At 33.3% G+C, this 25496-nt stretch overlaps 1 protein-coding gene across 18 annotated transcripts in view; it reads right to left on the reverse strand.

The window, feature by feature from the left end:
- LOC123547155 (Kv channel-interacting protein 4-like) overlaps positions 1-25496 on the reverse strand; it is a 548972-nt gene that overhangs the window by 83345 nt on the left and 440131 nt on the right. The window contains exon 1 of one of the 18 annotated variants that reach the window (XM_053551436.1): positions 15766-16270. The exons of 15 other annotated variants lie outside the window; for them this stretch is intronic. In XM_053551436.1, coding sequence (XP_053407411.1) covers positions 15766-15838 — 73 coding nt within the window. In that variant the 5' untranslated portion in view covers positions 15839-16270. Of the gene's footprint in view, positions 1-1742; positions 2003-13658; positions 13933-15765; positions 16271-25496 lie in introns of those variants that run through there. 2 more of the 18 variants (XM_053551439.1, XM_053551437.1) reach the window with 2 other exon arrangements.

Below are 25496 nucleotides of genomic sequence, written 5' to 3' on the forward strand. Positions count from 1 at the left end.
CCTCTCTCTAAAGCAGTAAAAAGCTTATTGCATGAAATCACCCATTATTCTAGTTAGAAAATGCGTAGATTAATTTTGTACACTTATATATATAACATGTTTAGAGATACGTGACAACATTTTTCTCTTTCAAATTATTGAAAAACAAAATCTCCTAAAAAATCCACATAGATACTGCTAGGGACAACATCATTTAACATATACTCTTTTTGCGCATGAACACCATGTAGCATACATTCTACGAAATAGAGACATAAATATTATCCAATCCTTAAACATTTCAAAGAATACTCTCTATTGAATTATTAAATTATCAAATTATGCTTTACTAAATCATAGAAACTTAACGAAGTTTACTGAAATAACACTACATGCATGCGTTATAATAAAACAAATTGGTTGAAGAATTTGGCAAGGATCTTTAAATGCATGCTCGGCAGGATATCAAAGATATTCCAAATTTTCTGGATCATTGTTTAATACTTGGTTCAACGTGTACCAAGTACAAGTGCCCTTCAAAATTAAAAAAAAAAAAAGTTTCCGTCATAAAATTGAGACAAAAATTATATATAGCCAAAAAAAGCGGTAAAAGAGTCTCGTTGAAGAACTGAAAATGTGACACAATTGCCACCATGTCAATTAATAGCCCTGCTTCAGGTTTTTCATTTCTATCTTTTCTGGTTTACTGGCACAGGCATGCATGGGAATAGATATAAAACTACCAAACAGACTCATGCGATTCATATCAGCACAGATTTCAACGCCGTCGAAATATAATAATTTGGTCAGAAGATTCAATGATTTGGCAAATTTTCAGAAAATTTACAAAACTCCATAAATCAAAAAGCCAGCACTGAAAATCTAGGGAAGGTTCATGTAAGCACATGTAATAAAGTATTATGATCTCAAATGTTAGAAACAAAGCTATCAGACACAGTAGACAACATTAGTTATGCCATGTAAGATTCACATTATCATTAGAGACAATACCAACATCAATCATTAATAGTATATGAGCCATGCCATGATAAAACCAACATAGTGGGTTTGTGACCAGCATGGATCCAGACCAGCCTGCGCATCCGCGCAGTCTGATCAGGATCCATGCTGTTCGCTTTTAAAGCCTATTAGAATTGGAGAAACTGTAAGCGACCAGCATGGATCCTGACCAGACTGCGCGGATGCGCAGGCTGGTCTGGATCCATGCTGGTCGCAAACCCACTATGTTGGTTTTCTCATGGCACGGCTCATATGTTTCTTTTTACAGACTTTCGAAAAGCATATCGATTTTTACTCTGAAAAAGGAAACATTATTTTTTCAACAGTAGCATGTAAACATTGCATCTATTCCAGTCACGATCGCTGTCTAAGTAGATCCAAAGTAATTTTCAGTAAGATGTGTAATCTGGAAAAGGCCGTTTTAGTATCTATACATTGTGACAGGCATGCATTTAGGACTATATAACTAATAATGTTCTTCTATATTTACATAGTTTGATGTATATTTATTAGCTATGTTGCTTGTACAATGAGATTTAACCACATCTGCTGGCAATTTTACTGATATTAAAATCAACAAAAGTATGTACTTAGTGGTTTTAAAGAGTTTCTCGAGGACTGCAGGGAAAGACTGTCAGTAAATGAATTTATTACCACAATATGTATATAACATATTTGAAAAAAAAAACGTTTCAAACAAATATCAAAAATATAACATTAAAAAAAGATAAAGTCAACCTTACCGACGACGTCAAAAACGTATCTGTCCACCGCTTTCGAAATCCAGCCTTTTAAAACCATATAGAATCTTTCCATATCTTACAAACTGTTATCGGGACACTTTTAAAAGAAAATCCCCACATAGATTATACATTTATGCGATATACTGAAAACTCCTATTCCGACATATGGAATCATTTTATCCATAACAAATGACAACGTAGTCAAGGTAACCACAATTTGTCTTTTCTTCTGAATCAATCCGTTAAAGTTTCCCATCATTTTCACAATCCAAAGGTAATTTATATGCTATCTACGTGTTCAACAATAGATATTTCTGAGTAACAACAGATACAATTCACCTTTGACTGCAAATCAAGAGACGTAATTAGGCTAATAATTCATATAACAATAACTTAATTAAAAAATATGCTTAATTTAACAAAATAGGCTGATTTAAAATAAATTCCAGTTCTTTTTCGATACCTGCTAAGCGAAGTCAGCAACAAGTTGTACGGAAGATAGTCCTGTTGTATTTCCCCCATATTAGCGTTTATTTATAAACTTTTTAAACTGTTTAACAAGACAAACATTTGTTTAAGAGACAGTTAAATCCAAGCTCTTATGAATAAATCCTATCAATGTGTTTTAAAATCAAAATCGCTTTTATTAGTAACAATTAGTTTATTTCATGCTAGATATGCGAAATCAAAGAACAAAAATGACTTATTTATGAACGGAACTTCAATTAATACCAGTTGAATGCTTTTAACCAGAAAATAACAACATATTGATTGAAATCAACGTAATGCAAGCTTTTAAATGCTTGGAAATATAACTAGGATGCTTTATTCCAGACATCATGGAATCGATTAAAATGCATCATGACTGAAAATGCATTTTATCGGAAGTCATAAAAATGTGTAATTGTTAATAATGCAAACTGAGCTGTTAGAGAAATAAATGCGGGGTGTTATAAGATGTTTTTTTATTATTTTAATTTTGTAAGCTAAGTGAAACATAATTCAAAGTGTTTTTTTTTTGTTTTTTTGTATGACTGTCGTTTCTCAGTTTTTGCTAATTTCGGTTATTTTGTGTAGTCAAACAAGTTTCACTACTTGCTGTAACAGTCACGTCATGCCCCCTCCCCTCTCTGCCCCTGTAAAATTTCAGCTTTTAAAACACACTGAGCATTATCATGACTCACTCATTAAATATGTTTTGTTACAAAGTCAACATGATTTGAAAAATATCATTTACTTTCACTGCAATTAAATACATTACCGTATCAACTGTTTTACATATAGAAAAAAATACCCAAGAGTCGTATGTGAAACAGAATTGATAATTGAGCCGCGCCATGGGAAAACCAACATAGTGGCTTTGCGACCAGCATGGATCCAGACCAGCCTGCGCTACCGCGCAGTCTGGTCAGGATCCATGCTGTTCGCTAACAGTTTCTGTATTTGCAATAGGTTTTGGTCGCAAAGCCACTATGTTGGTGTTCTCATGGCGCGGCTCATATGTGTATTAGCTTTAAAATACTGTAACATATGTAGTAAGGTTGAAATAACAAAATGGAATTGTAAATGGATAGGCCTAGATAGGGACTCTTGGCGATAACAGTCACGGTGTAACTTCGCAAGCTTCATATACGATATTTTGAAGTGCGAATACGAAATCAGTTCTTTTTATTATACTTCAAATGTCTGCTTATTATACATGCTCTCTTTATAATAATGTTAGAAATTAACTATGTGAAAGCAATTGTGTCTTAAGGTATACAAACAGGTAGTTCACATAATTTTCTTTGAAATAAGTCTTCATTCAAATGATTACATGTCAACGAGGAGACAAATTTGTCAGTTACGTACAGTCTACGAAAAATGACATTTAGCTGTTAAATAAGAACATGGAAACAGGTCAAATAGGTCGTGATATGTATTTTTCGTTTAAGGCAATGGCTAAAATATGCTGAATGATGACGCTTGTAATATTATAGCCTGTCATGTATATATACAAAGGAACTCGATGTAGCAAAATCAATGTTCTTTAAAAATTCTCTTTGAAATCGTAAAGTGAATGTATGCCAGATAAGTTAATGTTACACATTAGTTTTGATCCAATTAAAATACAAATAGTGACAAAAAGTATAAGAACAAAATGTCTTTAAGAAAGGTTCCCATGATTATCGATGCATTCTTTAAAATATTGACAGAAATTGACTCCATTTGTGTCATCTAAATTGACCCAGAAGCTTCGTAGCAACAGCGTATGCAACATTGCTGAAAGGGCATCAGTTACGTTATAATATTCCGTTCTATTTGAAGTTTTCATATTAATATAAAATACACGGATGTGTTTATAAGTGTGTTGATGCTTAAGATAAAATATCATATTTTTAATTAGAGGATTTTAAATACAAAAATATACAAGAAGCAATACACTGTCAAAATGTGTAATACAGTACCTGAATAATTGTTATATAAACCTTAATATTGATAGTTTGCAGATTAATAAACTAGCCTCACCTACGGCATGAAAAACGTATCTGTCCAAAGCTTTTAATATCCAGCCTTTTAAAATCACATAAAACCTGTCCATTTCTTAAAACAATAATAGTATCACGACGCAGAAAATCTCTAATCACACACTACCTTTATACAATATATTGACAACCCTAACTCCGACATATGGAATTTTTTTTATCTATATCAAATTACAACCAAATCGTGGTAATATCTCACAATATTTATTTTCTTGTAAAACAATCTATTAAATCTCCCCATTATTTTCATAATCCTATGCCAATTATAAGAAAACAATTATTAAGGAGTTCAGCAGTGGAGTACTAGTATATTTTTTCTACGTAACAGCCAATAAAATGGAACCATATCTGCAAATAACGGATTAAGAGTTTATAAATAAGAACAATTGTGTTTATATCATCAAAATAGACTGACGTCAAATACTTTTTCTGCTAAAGCGTCTGCTTCAGCAGGGTATCTGTCACGGGACTTTTATAACAGATTGTACTAAGTACTGCATCATTGAATTTAGAAATGTTTACCAAAGAAATATGTGTCTTTGCTAAAATCCAAATCGTCAATAAACGATTCAAATTACAATCCTAGTTCTTTGAAATAACTTGATTGTTTAAGTTTATAAAGCTTTTATTTCATCCTCGTCATTATCAGAATTCATTATTTATTAAATGCATCTCTGTTTGACAATGGCATGCTTTTAACCGGGAAATAACGTCATATTAATTGAAATCCGCAATTACGCAAATGATGTGTTGCTGTAATGGCCGTCCATAAAAGGGTTATGATGCGTAAATCTACACAAAATGCATTTAAACCCTAAGTTCGGAAAAGCTGAGTAACTGTAAATACTGGCAGGGGAGTGATAACGGAACTTTATGTTGAATGTTAAATAATCTATTAAAAAGAAAGTCTTTATTTTTAAAGAATGAGCGTTCTTGTTTGTGAAACATAGAAAAGAAATGTATCTAGAGTTGCTGAATAGCTACATGCGTAACTGAGTTGCATGAAGATATCATAGTACCGTTGAAACGTTTCCATAGACTACAGAATATATAAATCTTTAGCATTTAAAAATATACCGGTCAACATCATCAATACCGTGGATATTAAATTGTATGACATCACTCAATATTACGTTGTTGTATTCCATTTCATAATTTATATATCAACGTGAACATAAATAAAACATGCAGCATACACAATTTACATTGTATTAGAAATCTACAAATATGTTCGCTTCAGATTATCACAGTTCTAAACAAACCAAAAATACACAACATCAGGTGTGCATAACATGAGCAATCAGCTTTGTGGCTGGAAATTAATGAATGTATTATTGTCTATAATAACATTTGACCTGCAAAAGAATAAAGAGGAACCTGTTGCAGTATATTGTGATTTTATTCAGTACTTGACAGTACAATTAGTTGACTGGTTAACGAAAACACGAGTTTGATAGATAATCTTGCTGAGAAAAACGTGATTTAAAAATGCAATTACTAATTCCTTAAAAGGTTGGAGGAGGGTTTTTTTGTCGCATAGTAGAGAGTCTCTGTATATAGCCAAAATAAGCGGCATTTTTCACCTACCACTAAAATGATGTGTTATGAAATTCATGTAACCTTGACCAAAACATAAAATAGACCGAATATCTGCGAAGAAATAAATGTGACTAATGCAAGATGGAAGATAAATTACCAGTTCTTCAAATGTCAAATAAGCTTTTGCATATCATGAAACATTATACTTAATATGAATATTGCGTTCCTTCTTGAAACGTCGTAACTGCCGACAGTGCATTTTTTTTGCAGAACACGGGGTATTGAATTCAAAATGCAAGATCAGTCAACTCTTTTTGAAAAGAAAAACGTATGTTTATACATAACTGCATTTATCTTGCTAGTCTTCTTTGTGTTTGATAAATATTAACTCCGCTTGATTGCAATCGACTTAATAGTTAGTAGAACGTAGACATCTGCCTAACACAGTATCTTTAATAATACCGAGATTGACGTAACAAAAAGAAATTATCTAATTTCAAGACACACAAAGCGATGTCTCTTCCTTTGATGCTCAGTCGTATCTTGCAGAGATTAACTGTCTAATAATTATTCTGCAGTAGTATCTCCACATGAGGACAGTGTGCATCGTCCGTCATACTTCCGACATTTTGCTGTACTTCAGACAGTCAGATGTTTGTCAAACAACCTTTTGCTGCCTGTTCTCCTACTATCTTCGCCAATCAGACCTGTATAGACGTTCTAGGTTGTTAAAGCAGCATAGATTCAAAATGATTTTTTTTTTTTGTTCTTAAAAAGTTTGAATAACTATATGTGCAAAACATCGAGTTTTTTTTTCTTGGATATTTTTATCATGTAAACCAAAGTGCTCATTGTAAGCTTTTATGGTCGTTCGATATCTGCCGTTCGTCCCCGTGTCCGTCCGTCGTCCACAAACACTTTATCCAACATCTCCTAACGGCTAAGGCAATTTTAAGCAAATCCCATATAACGTTTTTTTTTTGTTGGTCCATATTCAAATGATCATATTTAAGGTTCTTTTTTCTTTCCTGTGTACGGGTGTGTCACGTGATGTAAGCGGTAATGGTCGTCTTTTAAAAAACTGATAGAGAAAATTGATAATTTGGATATTTTAGTGTTAATATAAGTTATTATCAGTGAAAAAGAAGTCGGAATAATAAGCATTATGTTAGTGCACTTATTAATATGACTAAAAAGACAAATAAGAAACGAAAAGAAAGGAATAGTAGTGATGGCGAAGCGAACAATAGCAAAATACCTAAACAAAGAGGCCCGTCTGTGGAGCAGGAGGTATGCGTTTCTGTAAGTGAGATTTTAGGGAAAACTAACACAGTGTTATATGGGGAAGACAGTGTAAGTCATTTACAAGAGGGTGATTGTGCTAGTGCTAGTGCTAGTGCTAGTACTTGTGCGGACATAAGTGTATTCGAGGACTCTGGGAATAATCCTACTCCACACAACACCAACAAAATGGAGGAAAGTAATAAAGAGCCTACTAACGCTGACATTGTCAAAATTCTTGAAAACATTAATAATAAATTAGGAGCTGTTGAGCAAAAACTTGATGGACTTGATAAGTTAGAGAAACGGATGGATACGTTTGAAAAAGATATGAGGAGCCTGTGGGTCGCGATAGACGAGAGGGGCAAGCGGGTGGACGAGCGTGTGGCCAAGGTGGAAGACAAGGTGGACGGGATGGATATCGGGGCGGGGCTGATGGCTAACCGGATTTCGGATCTTGAAAAGGAGAGGGACTCTTTAAGGGACGATGTTGTTTATTTGAAGTCGCAATCAATGCGCAACAATCTTGTATTTACAGGGATACCGGAAGACGGGGGCCATGAGTCATTCGAGGTAACGGAGAGAAAACTACGGGACCACCTTCATACGGTGATGAAGGTTGCTAAGGAAACCGCTCAAGGTATCCGGTTTGAGCGGGTCCATCGCTCCCCGAGCGCGCCGACTCCGGGAAAGACCAGATCTATTGTGGCCAAGTTCACTTATTTTCAGGATAGGGAGCTTGTGCGTAGGCAGTATAAGGAACTTATAAATACTAAGTATAATGTATTTGAACAGTTTCCCCCGGAAGTGGTTGCAAAACGACGGAGGCTACTTCCGAAGATGAAAGAAGCACGGAGGCAAGACAAGAAGGCGTGGATTGCGTATGATACGCTCTACATCGATGGTGTGGCCGTGAAGGAATAGGGACACGTTGAGGGTGAGCTATCTGTGCTTTCTTGGAATGTACAGGGACTTTCTGCTCATAAACAGCAGTGTGCCAATTTTGTAAATATTATTTCATCCCATGATATTTGTTTTCTCTTTGAAACCTGGTCTTGTTCTAAAAGTAATATCAACCTAAATGGTTACATTTCACATAATATGTATAGAAAGTTTCAGCATAGAAATGCCCGTAGAAATAGTGGTGGTGTTTTAATTTGTTATAAAGAACATTTAAAAGATGGTATAACAATTGTTAAAAATGATTTTGACACCATTATTTGGCTTAAGTTAGACAAAAATTTCTTTCATATTGAAAATGATATATACCTGTGTGGTGCTTATATTTGGGGTGAGGATTCCCCCGCATACAATACCTTCAATGTTGATCTATTTGATTTGTTGGAAACTGATATATCTACTTTTGAAGAACTTGGGAAAGTACTTGTTTTTGGTGATTTAAATAGTCGTGTTGGCAATAAGCGCGATTTTATAATGCATGATAATTTTAATTCTTTAACTGATGATGCAGATTATGAGCCAGATATTTCCTCTGTCAGGGCCTCAGTAGACACTAGATTAAATAATCATGGTATTAAATTACTAGATATTTGTAAATCTGCATGTTTACGTATTGTGAATGGTCGAGTAGGTAATACTGATAAATACACTTATTTTTCCCATAACGGATCATCGGTTATTGACTACCTATTAGCGCATGAGCGCAGTTTTTCATTGTTAAAATATTTTACAATCGGGTCATTTAATGAGTGGAGTGATCACGCTCCGTTACATTTTTCATTATATTGTAATAATAAAACACCTGACCCGTATAGTTATTCTGAAGTCAAATATAAATGGGATAATAATTTTAAAGCCCAATTTAGGGCTGGAATTATATCTATGTTACCACATTTTAATACTATTGTAAATGATATTGATTGTACTAATAAAGAATCCGTTAACGAGGTTGTAAATTCTTTTACAAATATTGTACGCAATGTAGCGGACCCTTTATTCTCTAAACATTGTACTTTTAAAGATGTACCCATATTTGACAATGATTCTTGTATAAAAAATGCTGAGTGGTTTGATGCAGATTGTGCTAATGCTCGAACTCATTATTTAGATGCCTTGAATTTATATAATGTTTGCAAAAATGACAATAGTCGTACTGAGTTATGCCATAAGAAAAAAGTGTATAAGGATTTAGTACGCAAAAAGAAAAATCAACGTTATAGAATTAAAATGCAGGAAATTGAAAATCTTAGAAAGCAGAAACCAAAAGATTTCTGGAAATATTTTAAATCAAAAACAAAAACTGTAAAAAATGATATTTCACTAGATGAGTTTAAACTGTTTTTTGAAAATATTAGTAACAATATTGTTGACTGTACCAATGATGAGGCTGAATCATTTTGTGATAATAACGACTTTAGTCAGCCTAATACTGTATATCCTGAATTAGATAATCCGATTAGTATCGATGAGGTGAGACATGCTATTAAGTCATTAAAGCGTGGCAAAACAATTGGAAATGATTGTATGTTGAATGAATATTTTATTGAATGTGCAGATATTTTAACTTCACATATTTGTGATGTATTTAATTGTATTTTGAACTCTGGATATTACCCTGATAAATGGACAGAAGGCATTATTGTACCTCTGCATAAAAAAGGCTGTGCGAATGATGTTAACAATTATAGGGGGATTACTTTAGTTAGCTGTTTTTCAAAATTGTTCACGACTATATTAAATAGACGCATCGAGCTTATATGTGAGAGTAATAATATTATTTCGGACGCCCAATTCGGATTTAGAAAGGGTCGTTCAACAGTTGACGCTATATTTTTATTGATGTCATTGGTTCAAAAACATATAAACGAAAATAAAAGATTGTATGTTGTGTACGTCGATATGATGAAATGTTTTGATACTATTTATAGAAATGCGCTATATTTAAAGTTGTATAAATCTGGTATTCAAGGTAAAATATTAAGTATTATTAAAGATATGTACCAAAATGTCAAATCATGTGTGAAACAATGTTCATCATACTCTGATTATTTCCGATATGCTATTGGCCTACGTCAAGGGGAGGTAATGTCCCCGATATTGTTTTCTCTATTTGTCGAAGACCTAGAACTGTATTTACAAGATAGCTTAAATTCCGGTTTAAATATAGATGATATAATTTTTATAATGATGTTATTTGCCGATGATATGGCCATCATAGGAAAGTCACCTGCAGAAGTACAAAATCATTTGGACCTGCTTTATTCTTACTGCAATACTTGGGGACTTAAAGTTAACACAGAAAAAACTAAAATCATGGTTTTTCGTAAGCGAGGGCGTTTGTTGCCTAATGAAAAGTGGACCTATGATGGACAGCATATCGAGGTTGTAGATGATTTTAATTATTTGGGCACAGTGTTTAATTACACTGGTAATTATGCACTAAACCAAGAATATTTAGTCGGTAGAGCACTTAAAGCTTTAAATACATTGTTAAATAAGTGTAAAGATTACGATCTTAAACCACACATTATGTGCCAATTATTTGATGCCTTTGTAGGTTCTATATTATGTTACTCATGTGAAGTATGGGGCTATACAAAATCAAAAGAAATAGAACGAATACATCTGAAATTTTGCAAACGGTTATTACAAGTTAAAATTAACACGTGCTCAGCTTTTGTATATGGGGAACTCGGTAGATATCCTTTATATATTAATAGATATGTACGGATAATAAAGTACTGGTTAAAATTATCAAGAACAAATAATATATTGTTAAAAGTTGCGTATATGCAAGCACTTGAAGATAGTAATAAAGGATATTGTAATTGGGTTACTAATGTTAGAAAACTTTTAACTGATTATGGATTTGCAGATATCTTTAACGATGCACAAAATGTAAACATTAATGTATTTGTGCAAGTATTTAAATGTAGAGTTATAGATACATTTAAACAGGAATGGTTTGCATCCTTAAGCAATAGTACTGTTCTTGATATGTATAAAATATTTAAAAACGAATTTCAGTACGAAAACTATTTGAACATGTTACCAAAGAAGAATCGTATATATTTTTGTAAGCTGCGTATGTCTGCCCATCCTTTAAGGATCCAAACAGGCAGATATGCAAGAAACAATACCCCACGTAATGAACGTTACTGTATATTTTGTAACCAACTTGATATTGAAGACGAGTATCATTTTGTTTGTATATGCCCATGTTATACTCTTATTAGACAAAAATACATTAAGCGTTATTACTATATTCACCCATCTGTGTTCAAATACCATCAACTTTTAAACTCTGATAATAAGTTTGAATTGATAAAGCTGTGTAATTATGTCAAGGAAGCATTATGTATTCGTAATGCTATTTTAAATAATTCTGCTTAATATGTTCATCCTCTGTTACCATATCATATACTTCTAGCTTCATATTATTATCATAAGTATGTACATGTTCAATCCATATTTCCTCTATCATATTACTAAATGTTTCATTTGTATGTTACACTATTACCATGTATATACACGTGACATGTTAAAAATGTTTAAAGATGTGTTTAGACGATGTACTTATGTATAAGTCTTAATAAAAGTCTGTTCTGTTCTGTTCTGTTCTTCAAATCTCGGTCACGTATGCAGAATTCTGGCTACCACTGCAAACAAAAGGAGCGCTTTATCGCATTTTTTTTATCATGCGTAAAATAGCTCATTTAAGAATTTCTAGAATTTGTATTATTTACGGTTTCTCAAGAAATGAATAATGAATCTGAGGCATTTACTAAATTTCGGGATGAATTATAAGGATGACTCACATACCTGTTGCTAATGTAAGCTGATTGTTGAGCAAAGCTGCATGGAATATGTACGATAGATGTTTCTCACAGACTCATTCTTTTGTTTGATTATTCTAACAGGAAGATAATATTAATAGTCTGATAACGGATATTTACATTAGGGTATTTTCAGGGTATTGCAACAATGAACAAAATATAACAAAACATAGTCTGCGTTTTATTTATGTTTCACTTCATATGCAAAGTCCGGGCGACTTATTGAAAACTTAAAAACGTTTGTGTAACAGCTCTTTGTCGTAGGAAATACCTACTAAATTCGTACATGAAAACACTTTCGCACGCAGTTTTGTGACACAGGCCGCTAAGGTGTTACTATATACCACCGATTTATATGGGCAGATACAGTAGAGCTATTATAAAAAATCAGTATTTTGATCTGCAATGTTGTATTCGGCTAGAGTGGATTTTGTCTGGCCAGGATCCAACAAGGCGCTTGGCAAGAGTGTGATCCAACGAGCCAAAAGAATCATTGCACATCTTGGTACTGTTTTAATGACCCTTTTAATATATACATATACCTATTTCAGTCTAAATTGACTATAACTGAGATAAATAAGACTGAAATCTCGTTTGAAACGGTGAAAGTTTGGTTGACGCATGGAACGTTGAGAAGCAATTATTACGTCATTTCCGGTTGAATATATTTCTGTATCCAATGGGAGTAGAATACAGTGTTTTAATCCGTTAGTGAAATACATACTGTATTTGCGACTGAAAAATCGTAGGTATGCAATAAATATAAAGGCAATGTTATTATGACTTGAATAATGTCATTCCCGAAATTATCAAAAAAGTTCTGTAAATCTTAACTTTAATGATAATAGTTTGGCTATAGCTGTGTTACTTACTTAATTGTTCCCCTAGACAAAAATCAGGGCATTGGAGTGCTGCAAACAATATATACACTGAACAACTTGTCTTGTCAGGAAGCAACAGTACTGTTGTAATGCATCAATTTACTTAGTTTTCATATAAATAGGAAATATATGAGAGCGCGTAAAGTGTGTGGAGACTCATATGAGCCGTGCCATGGGAAAACCAACATAGTGGGTGTGCGACCAGCATGGATCCAGACCAGCCTGCGCATCCACGCAGTCTGGTCAGGCTCCATGCTGTTCGCTTTTAAAGCCTATTGGAATTGGAGAAACTGTTAGCGAACAGCATGGATCCTGACCAGACTGCGCGGATGCGCAGGCTGGTCTGGATCCATGCTGGTCGCAAAGCCACTATGTTGGTTTTCTCATGGCGCGGCTCATATACCGATAAGACTGATGATGGTTTGTAGTTTCCATTTAAATACGAATTACATGAGCACGTGGCTCCTGACCATATCTGTTGTTTTCATCTTAATATGAAATCATGAGCGCGTGTAGTGTGTAGATGCTAAAGTTTAAACATGAATCGCGATTTGAGGAATTGTCACTGGGTATAAATTACATTTTTGAAATAATAGTATGTGTACATACTTTAATCACATGCCTACATGAAAATAGCAGAATAGCTGTTCCTTCAATGAGCTACGGATATTGAAAACTGCATCATTATGACCTCTTATAACATATAAATTGCGAACTTTACGAAAACATATCATGCTTTCTTTACGGAGAACAATTGATAAACAATAATTGTCATTGTTTGAATTATTAAATGTGTTTGTTGAACGCTTATGCCAACCCTCATAGTGTACTTGAATACAAAAATGATCATTTGAAGGAACAAAGTTCACTATAACACTTATAATTTAATCTTACCTATATCAAACACGTCTCTTCCCATTATCCTTGAAATCCAATCTTTTAGAACAATGATCATTTTATTCATGCCTTTATACTATCGTACCGGCGACTGTATCTCGACTTTGTTATATTCTTGATTCTTTTTTGGCATTTCTGCTGTCTAAAGACTTTAACTTCAAACAAAATATTGTTATTTATACTACCTAAGGCATATTATTTACATTTTGAACGAATCATTCAGTACTTTTTACACATTTCATTATAATTATATCCACGGTAACAAACTGTGAAACTTCCTAATGCTGACTGATACAAAACTGAAGCCAAATTTTATAATTTGCAATGGCTCCCATGTTAAACAACGAATCGCAATTGAAAGATGCACTTAGAGCTAATGGCTTAGAATGTTTTAAACTGTTTATGATAACGGAATAGTCCTAAAACGTAATTATCTGTATTGGATATATGTCGGCCCATGAAAATAAACTGCCGCAAACATAAATCTGATTTAAGCAACATTTAATTACATATACTAAATGACGACTGATTATTATGATTGTACTGTAAAGAATTAGGTCATGCAGGCTCGACATTCATTAAGAATAAATAATAGTGTGGGTAATACATTTAATATTACACACCTACCAACAGAACAACAACGAGGTCCGTTATATAATTAATTCGTTTCTGATGTAGTTGAACTACTTCTAGATACCCTTCGTATTTCGGTAAGATAGGATATATAGCTTCGACATGCGTGTGATACATGTATATTGTTTGGACATTAGTAACCTAGTGATTCTTTTTCATTTTCAAATAAGTAAAAAAAAGAAAATAAAGGAATTTTAGACATCATTTTCAGGAAACAATGGACCTATCAATATTAAACATACATAGACATAATGAATTAAATATTAATAAATAATGATTGATAAATGATAAAAATTCTCGAAGGTACGAATTCATTCCATACGAGATACGTGTTTGATTTTTGTTTGTTTTAAATTATCAATAGTCAACACCTGCGAAGTGCAAATGCACTCTTCTCAGAAAATTACGACTCATGACAATAGAGGTTTGCTGGAACATTAATTTTTTTTTTCCATTCTCGTTCATAAAACTTTCAATATTTCATACAATAAGTAAATTAATAATTGTCCTACACTCTGAATAAGCAATGTGTCTTATTTTGACGAGAATAGATGGTAAGGGACAAATGTATACAAATGAAATATCATATGAAGATTGTGAATCAATATGGTCTTATTTCTAATACACGTGCACCTACAAAGACCCGCTAACTATAACCCATGTGGACGGCTATTTATCATAACTTTCGTATTTAAGAGCTAATATCTGTTACAACATAATTCAAATGTAGAAATAGGGTAATATCAGACACCGAATATAGAATTATACCAATTTAGTTTCTAATAATCATTTTTACCAATACTAACAAGAACCATTAGTAATATATTATTCTCACAGAGACAAGTAAGCTAACAGGTTTTTAAAGGTATATTGATTTTACTAGGAAAAGGAAATAACTCCTAGCAGTAGCAAGATAGATAAAAACACCAAATCTGTCAAATACATGTTCAATGAAATCAAAGCTTGTAAGCAGTTTACTTTAAGAAAAAAAACTTGATACAGAAAAAGCGTTATGTCAGTAGATACTTAAACAAGTTGTTTTATCCCTATGTCATATTAAACAGAGTGTCGAAAGTGTTTTTTTACACCCAAACCATATCTTTTTATCATATATGTAAATAGTGTGGTGTGTTTCAATTCAACGATATGTAATTCAAGAAATATTGAGGCTGACAAACGACTATCAAGGAAGAGGATCTTGCAGAGACACAGGTTATTATCGAATCCTTCTTGATTTGTGTGGTCAACATCACATCTGCTTCTCCCATATTTAACACACGAGACATATTATCGAGATGCATATGCAAATTTACGAATACGTAGGTCAGACGATATCACGTGATTTGAGTTCTGGAGTAAGAAAAGGCTTAATAATCATTCTGACTTTTGCTTAATACATTTATTGTCTTAATATATACCTAACATAGAAAACAAATTATTTTAGAATTATGCCAACATTTTACAGACTTACCTATAACGTCAAACACATATCTATCTACTACTCTGGAAATCCATTGCTTCAGAATCACATAGAACCTTTCCATTTCTTAAAAAAAACCTGTCCATCAGAACACTAAACACAAAGTATCCATTTACATTATACCTTTATGCGATATATTGACAACACTTATTCCGGCATACGGAATCATTTTATCCACAACAAATGACAACGTAGCCAAGGTAACCACAATTTGTCTTTTCTTCTGAAATAATCCATTAAAGCTTCCCATTATTTTCATAATCCAAGGCAAATTATATGATATCTAGCAGCTCAGCAGTAGGGGTATTTTTCTTCCAGTAACAGCAACATAACTGAACTATTTTCACTAATCATTTAATGTTACAGTAGTGTTTTTAAGCAAATTTATATAAATTAAATAAGGATTATGTTTAATTAAGCAAAATTGACTGGTTCGATATTTGCTTTTGCAGTGTACCTGACATGCGAAATCAACAACAGGTTATACTTTGCACTGACGTGCTTCCTCATATAAACGGATTATTACAAAATCGTTTAACCAGACAATCATTTGCTAGAGAGTTTGTTTTAGGTGTGGTAAAATACAAAACGTAAACTGAAAGCTCTTACAAATAAACGCATCGGATTATTTTTCGGTTAATTAGTGTGAAAATCCTCGTTTTCCTTTTCAATTTCAGTAATAATTATGTACCAACATGATTTGAAATAGGGAATAACATGATCGCATGATGATTGAAATCCTTAACTCAATTAATGAACGCTTTTTAACTACTTGGAAATAACATTCTCAAGAAAGTGATGAAGCGTTATGCTAGGCAATATGAAATCGACTAAATGCATGGTTGAAAATATATTATATTTGAATTTAAGAAAACTTGCACAATGGTATAAACTGACACGTGGGAATAATTACAAAGAAATCAAATTGGAACGTTATAGTTTAAGATGAATTCTAATTTGTGAGAGAAGTAAAAAACAATAACACAATGTAGTGATGTTGTGTAGATAGCCGTGGTGTAACCGATGGCTTTTGTCAAAGCTTCCTCTATGATATTTCGGATGATATATTACTCTATCAACCAGAACATATAGCAGAAATGAACAGCATGGCAAACGTTATGGATAAACATTCAACGTCTGTCATTAAAGCACTGTAGATTTAAACAAGCATCAACAGGCAATCAAAACGTGTGCGATCACTTCAGTGTTTGAACGGATTTTGATGTCGCTGCAAATAAAAAACAACATCAAAGGGATTTTAAAACGATCGGTATATTTTCAGTTCCACAAAGTACATTCAGATTCCATAAAATTTCAATCAAACGACTAATCTATGGAAACACGAGTCAGTAAATCAGTGTTTAAACATAATGTTACCAAGGAAACCTGAGCTAAGGCAGCAATTCCAATACAAAATTAGTCGTATGTCGCATGTAATCTCGCCCTATAAATAGTTAAAATTGGTGTGACCTTTTCACCTGCCATTAAAATGGCATGGCATGAAATAGAAATGCAGAGATTTACTGACACAGAACACTTAAGTCTTATATTGAAACAATTATTCTCACCATTGCAGGAATTAAATGGAAATGAAGACGCAGCACTTTTGGAATTTTATGTTTAAGGAAGCAAAAACTTTAAGTTAATAGCATACCAATATGCTAGCTGGTCTGTATAGAAATCAATAAATTCTGAAACCTGGATCGCATTAACAGTTACTTGACTTACAATTTTGTTTAAGTACTATTAAAGGATGAAACAGGTATCCAGAGGATATTGAACTGTGAGCTGATTTTACCAAAATTGGCACTGATATTAGGAGATGTAGCCACAAAATACCGAATGCCAAAAAGGGAGAAAACAATAAAAACTAAGATAACCACGTTCATATTCCAATTTCAATTTAGCATGTCTCGAAAATTTATACAGTTGTGATTTCTAATGTCTTAAAATGTCGTATTCAAAAGCTACGTGTGCACCTAAGCGCGCCGGTCTATTTCTATATTTGTAAAGTCAAGAGTGTTGAAGACACAAGAAACTGACACCCGCCGTTAGACTATTTCATAGAAATATTCCACCCTGCTAAGAAAACAAAGCATTTGATATGTAAATGATACTGCACTGCACAGAAAAATAAATACAATAATCCTGACGCAGCATCTTTTATAATATCGGAAAAACAATACCGAAGAAAGAACGTAATTAATTTCAACGAAGTATTTTGCAATTCAACCTGGCGGCACCAATATAGGGCGGTACTGATTCAATTTGGCAACTGCTGTCTTGTAATGAATTTTAGTAGTTTCCACCCGGAAAACGGTATTCAGTCCCATGAATATAGATCCATTACGAAAAAAACATTCTGGGTCTAATTGTTTCATTTGGTGATTCCCCAGAGGAAAACAATTACGAACCGTCGAGTAGCAGCGAAGTTAGAAATATTGCAGCAAGTGCCCATTAACTGGGCATATGTTTAACCACAATACTACAGTATTGCATGAATTTACTTACGTATGGAATGGATCACAGTTTGTATTTCAGTCATCTAGATATGAAATAAATGGTCGTGCTTACTGAACATTTAACATACGAGTATACGAATCATAACGAGTAGGTTATACATTTGTGATATGAATTGCGTTATGCTCAAGTGTGCATACATTAACACGTGTGGTGTGCAATTCCTCTCTATAAAATCCGGATTTCTTCCTCTAACTGACTAATATATTCAAAAGTAATCAAAAACCTCATCATTTTAACCGGAAATATTCTTTTTTGTAATATTTTTTGGCGTATTACGCATTTAGCAATATCAGCAAGAATTTTACAATATACATAGATTATATAGCAATGTTTATGGAACAAATACTGTAAATTTCAAAAAATCATAATCCTGTTTTCTTAATGTAAAAAATAAATGATGGTAAACAAGTGTCATTGTTTAGATTATGTCCTGTGTCTATTATTCGAATACTGACCTACCTTTGTCTAGACCTAAATGTACTGTTCGTTACAGAAAACACTACAAAACTGAAATTCCTTGTTTTCCTTTTCAATTTCAGTAATATATATGTCTACTTAGCCTCAATTATGTACCAACATGATTTGAAATAGGAAATAACATGATCGCATTGATTGAAATACTTAAATTTACGTAATGTATGCTTTTAACTACTTGGAAATAACAATCAAAAAAGTGATGATGCGTTATTGTAGACAATATGAAATCAAGGCATGGTTGAAAATATATTTTATCTGGTTTTAAGAAAAGGTATAATACCGACACGTGGTTTTATGAAAACTTGCGCAATGGTATATACCGGCACGTGGGAATTATTATAAAGAAATCAAATTGGAATGTTATTGTTTAAGATGAATTCAAATTTGTGAGAGAAGTAAAAACAATAAAAAAGAGGATTCTGTACGGCTTAAAATACGCTGTATAACTGTTGTATCCTAATGCTCGCAAATTTGCATTCATTTTCTTCAGCTGAAAAAAAATTGTTATAACATATATTGAAATCATGTGACATTGACAAAATAAATTGTATTAACTTCACTGGAACATTAGTTGTAACACAAAGTAGTAAGGCTGCAACATAAGAAAGTGTAACTTGCAGAAATTGTTTATGTAGATAGCTATGATGGTGTAACCGGCTTCCTATATGATATTTCGGAAGCGTATTGATAATACATTACTCTATCAACCATAACATATAGCAGAAATGAACCGCATGGCAAACATTATAGATAAACATTCAACGTCTGTCGTCTGTCATTAAATTAAAAGGACTGTTGATTTAAATATGCATCAACAGGCAATCAAAACGTGTGCGATCATTTCAGTGTTTGAAATTTGATGTCGCTGCAAATAAACAACAACATCAGAGGGATGTTATTATTTAATTTAATAAAATAAATAACAACATCAGAGGGATGTTAAAACAATCAGTATATTTTTAGTTCTATAAAGTACATTCAGATTCCATAAAATTTCAATCAAACGACAAATCTACGGAAGCACGAGTCAGTAAATCAGTGTTTATACTTATTGTTACCAAGGAAACCTGAGCTAAGGCCGCAATTCCGATATGTCAAATGCTAGTTTCGCTCTTACTCTTTATAGTTAAAATTGGTGACATTTTCACCTGTCATTAAAATGGCGTGCCATGAAATAGAAGTGCAGAGATTTACTAGCACAGAACACTTAAGTCTTATTTTGAAACAATTATTCTCATCATTGCAGGAATTTAAATGGCAATAAAGACGCAGCACTTTTGGAATTTTATGTTTAAGGAAGCAAAAATTTTAAGGTCATAGCATACAAATCTGTTGATTAGCCTGTGCAGAATTAATAATCGCATTAACAAATCCTTAACTTACAATTTTGTTAACCCTTAGCCTGCTGTCGGCAAGTGATTCTGCCTTTCCAGTCTGATCATGGTCTGCACTGTTCGCTATCTAGTCAGTAAATTTTCAGTGCACACCCCTTCGAATATTAAATGGTATTGCCCAAATTGAATGATGGACCAGTCCTTTTCAGAAATATAGCAGGAAAAAGGTTAAATTAGAGGTTATACACGACAGAGCCGGGCCGGGAGGTGATAACCGGCCCACAAAATGAATAATGGCCCGAGGGCCATTATGAATTCCGGGTCGATAATAATCAGTGCGTGAAAGCAATAACCTACTGAAAACACATTCATTTTTGTTACTTTATATAGTAGCATATGTATTAAGTACTATTAAAGGATGAAACATATATCCAAAGGATAGTCATAAAACTGTCATTTGATTTTACCAAAATTGGCACGGACAATTAGGAGATGTAGCCGCTAAATACCGAATGCGAAAAAGGAAGAAAACGATACAAACTAAAAGTATCCACGTTCATATTCCAATTTCAATTTAGCATGTCTCGAAAATTGATAAAGTTGTGATTTCTAAGGTCTTCAAATACCGCACTCAGAAGAGAATGTTTTCTAAAGACTTTGTAAAAGACTGAAAGACACGATAAAAACCATATTCTTGTCCAAAATATCAATAGCTACGTGAACACCTCAGCGCGCCGGTCTATTTCGTTAATTTTTGTACAGTACAGAAACAAAAATACAATATTCCTGACGCAGCATCTTTTATAATATCGGAATGAAACAAAGAAATGTAATAAATTTCAACGAAGTATTTTGCAATTCAACCTGGCGGCTGCCATGTAGGGCGGTACAAATTCAGTTTGGCAACTGCTGCCTTGTAATGAATTTTAGCAGTTTCCACCCGGAAAACGTTATTCAATCCCATGAATATAGATCCATTACGAAAATAACATTCTGTGTCTTATTGTTTCATTTGGTGATTCCCCAGGAAAACAATAATGAGGCGTCGAGTAGCAACGCAGTTAGAAATATTGCAGCAAGTACCCATTAACTGGGCATATGGCTAACCACAATGCATAATACAGATGCAAATACATTTATATAGCGCAAAAAGTACAAAAATATTCTTTTGCGCTTTACAATAACCTTAAAATGTATAACTTAATTTCATTTTGTTTTTAAATAATTAATTTAAGATAAATTAATTACAAATATTAAATACAATTTATTTACATTATTTGCATATCATTAGATGGTCATAATCAAAAAAGGCTTTGTCATAATATTATAACAATTACAAATTATACTACAGTATTGCATCAATTTACTTACTTATGGAATGGATCGCAGATTGTATTCAGTCGTCTGTATATTAAATAAATGGTCGTGCTTACTGAACATTTAGCATACGAGAATATGAATCATTTTAACCGGAAATATTATTTTCTGTTAAAAATGTGTGCGTATTACGCATTTAGCAATATCGGGAAGAATTTTACAACATACATAAATTATAGCAATGTTTGTTATGAAGTAAAAGTCAATTATGTACTAACATGATCTGAAATAGGAAATAACATGATCGCATTGATTGAAATCAGTTTAGCAGGGTAAGGGATAAATTACTATTAAAGGACGAAACAGATATCCAGAGGATATTCATAACTGTCATTTGATTTTACCAAAATTGGCACGGACAATTAGGAGATGTAGCCGCAAAATACCGAATGCGAAAAAAGGAAAAACCAATAAAAGCTAAAGATATCCACGTTCACTATCTAATTTCAATTTAGCATGTCTCGAAAATTTATAAAGTTGTGATTTTTAAGGTCTTCAAATACTGCATTCAGAAGATTATGTTTACTGAAGAATTTGTAAAAGACTGAAAGATGCGATAAAAATCCACATTCTTGTCCAAAATATCAATAGCTAAGTGTGCACCTAAGCGCACCGGTCTATTTTGTTTATTTTTATAAAGTCGTGCCGAGTGTGGAGGACGAAAATAAAAGCGGACACCTGCCGTCAGACTATTTCAAAGAAATATTCCTCTCTGCTTAGAAAACAAAGCATTTGCTATGTAAATGATATTGCATTGAACAATAACAAAAATACAATAATCCTGACGCAGCATCTTTTATAATATCGGAATTAAACAATAACGAAGAAAGAACGTAATTAATTTCAAGCAAGTATTTTGCGGCTCAACCTGAGGGCACCCATGTAGGGCGGTACAGATTCAATTTGGCAATTGCTATCTTGTAATGAATTTTAGCAGTTTCCACCCGGAAAAAGTTATTCCATTGAATAATACTATTCCCATGAATATAGATTCATTATGAACGTAGCGTTCTGGGTCTATTTGTTTCATTTTGTTATTCCCCAGGACAACAATAACGAAGTGTCGAGTAGTAACGCAGTTTGAAATATTGCAGCAAGTATCCATTAACTCATTCTCATCCATCAGATGTTCGTCAAAATCCCGAGACGGGGAACCACGGTAGACCTCTGGTATGCGAGAATGCCATTAACTGAGCAATATCTCTAACCACAATGCAACAGTTCTGCGATCTTGCATCAATTTACTTACTTATGGTTTGGATCACAGTTTGTATTTCAGTCGTCTAGACATGAAATAAATGGGCATGCTTAAAGTGTTTCAAAGACTGAATATTTGACATAATCATGATTTGAGTAAATGAATTGCGTTACGTTCAAGTGTGCGTACATTAACAGGTGCGGTGTGCAATTCGTAATAAAATGTAAACTGACAGATAAAAGTCTGGTATAATATCTGGTATAATATAATATATTCAAAAGTAATTGAAAACATCATTAAAACTCTCAATTTTCTCTAAAAAAAAGAGGCGCGGATTAAGCTTTCAGCCATTTCCAGAAGCATTTTACAACATATATATCATTAAATTAGAGCAATGTTCGTGGAAAATATATATGAATGCTTTCTTAATGTAGAAAATAAATGTCGGTAAACATGTATCATTATTTAGATTATGACCTGTGTCTGTTAATTGATTACTGACCCCCACTCTGTCTAGACCTACATGTACTGTTCGTTATAGATGATATTTCTTACATGTATCAAACACATCTCTTCCCATTGTCTTTGAAATCCAGCCTTTTAAAGCAATAATCAGTTTATTCATAATTAAATTGTTTTTGCAACGTATTGTCACCTTAACTGCGTAGTATTTTGTCGATATAATGCTTAGTTTAAGGCATATTGTTTGTACATATATTATAAAGCTAAGTCAACGCATATTTTTTTTGTCGATATAAAGCTTATAGCTTTATTTAAAGCTAGCGCATATGATTTTTCGATATAAAGCTAAGCTAACGCATATTATATATACTTTTGCAGAGGAAAATAAGTCTCAGTAAGGACATCGTTACATCAATTTTGAATTAGTAAATCCGCGGATACGACAGTGCAAAGCTTAATTTTAATTGGCACTAAAACGAAGCTCCGTTATTAACACTTAATATATTGCAGTTACAGAAAATCGCTGCCTATATAATGCTTTTATGCGTTTTATGACATGCGTTAATATTCTGTCCATATCCATTATCAACCGAACTATACGGTTGCCATTTTTTTTCTTCTTCTTAAATTTCCCATTATAGCGTCCAATTACTTTCGTAACACGAGACAAATTATATGACATTCAGGAACAGAACTGTCTGAGTAACAGCAATAAAATTGAAATATTTCTGCAAATCAATAAAAGAAGAGTCATTACGCAAATTTATATATTAATACCTAGAGCTATACCTAGAGCTATCACTAAAGACTAGAAATACCCCCAGACGCAGCCTTGATACAGGGAAAGTGAAATGTTGTGATCATTACGTTCGTGTGACCGTGACCTTGTACACAGGGAAGATACGAAGCCAGCAAAAATATTAACTTTTTGATCTTTGACCTCTAAGTGTGTATTTGACTTTGGAATTTATGACCTTGGCTGCACACGGCGCATTTCTTCAACAGCCTTGTCGTAAATGCTATCACCACAGTCGTGGTATACAATTATTATACATTTTTCAATCCCTGTATTAATTTTGCTGACAGCAAAAGTAACGTAGCTGAATGTGTTTGACGTTCCCCACTTCCTTGATTGTAAAATTTATTTGCATATTGCAACTGTAAAAAGTGCAACTTTACCAGCTGCTGATGTAAATATATGGCCAGTGTAACAACTGCCACTGTCACACGCTTTGCACTGTGACGTCATTCAATTTCGTAGGCATGAAATTTTGTGTTTTGTTTTCTTTCACGTCGGCTGTTCAATTCAAGTTATCGCTGATCTTAGTAAACCCCAAATGAAAATACTGTATGCATGCACGTACAACATCAGGTAAGCAAAACATGTGCAATCAGGAAAATTAGTTTTTAAAATTAATTTAGTATTCTCTGTGAGCAGCTTGAATAACGACATCAGAGAGAAATGACGCAATAAACTGCTATTTTTTTTAATTCCCGAAAGTACAATCAGCTTCAATAAAACTTCAATCTAACCACTAATCAACGGAAACATGAGTCAATAAATGAGTGTTTATAAGTAATTGTTGCCATGGAAACATTAGATAAGGATGCAATACCGATATAAAATATAACTATTATGTGACGAGCTGGTCTCTATGTACATGTATAGTGCAAGTTAACGAACTTTCACCAGTCATCAAAATATGAAATCGGGAAATATACGTTCAGGCATTATTGGGTTTTGAGAATACTTACTGACTATTTCTAACATAATTGAGCCGCACCATGAGAAAACCAACATAGTGCATTTGCGACCTGCATGGATCCAGACCAGCCTGCGCATCCGTGCAGTCTGGTCAGGATCCATATTGTTCGCTAACGGTTTCTCTAATTGCGATAGGGTTTGAAAGCGAACAGTATGGATCCTGACTAGACTGCGCGGACGCTCAGGCTGTTCTGGATCCATGCTGGTCGCAAATGCACTATGTTGGTTTTCTCATGGTGCGGCTCATATTATTTCCTCCTTTGCAGGAATTAATTGGTAATTATGACGTAGCACTTTTGCCATTTCATACGTAATGAGGAAGCCACTTTTGATCACAGCATACCAATTTGCTCGCTATTCTATAGAAATTAATACATTTGTACAGAGTAGTCTTCAGCGTAAACATTACAGACTATTTTTCAATTTTGTTCTTATTGGAAAACTATACCAGCGCGCAACAGTTGCCTTGAACTCTTTGATGAAACAGATATCTTATTTTTACCAAACTCAGCAACAGAAATCCCAACAGAAAGCCAGTAAACATCTATAATATAGAAACAGTAAAAATAATTCAAAATTGAAAATG

The sequence above is a fragment of the Mercenaria mercenaria genome, chromosome 9 (assembly GCF_021730395.1).
Source record: "Mercenaria mercenaria strain notata chromosome 9, MADL_Memer_1, whole genome shotgun sequence".
NCBI classification, from domain to species: domain Eukaryota; kingdom Metazoa; phylum Mollusca; class Bivalvia; order Venerida; family Veneridae; genus Mercenaria; species Mercenaria mercenaria.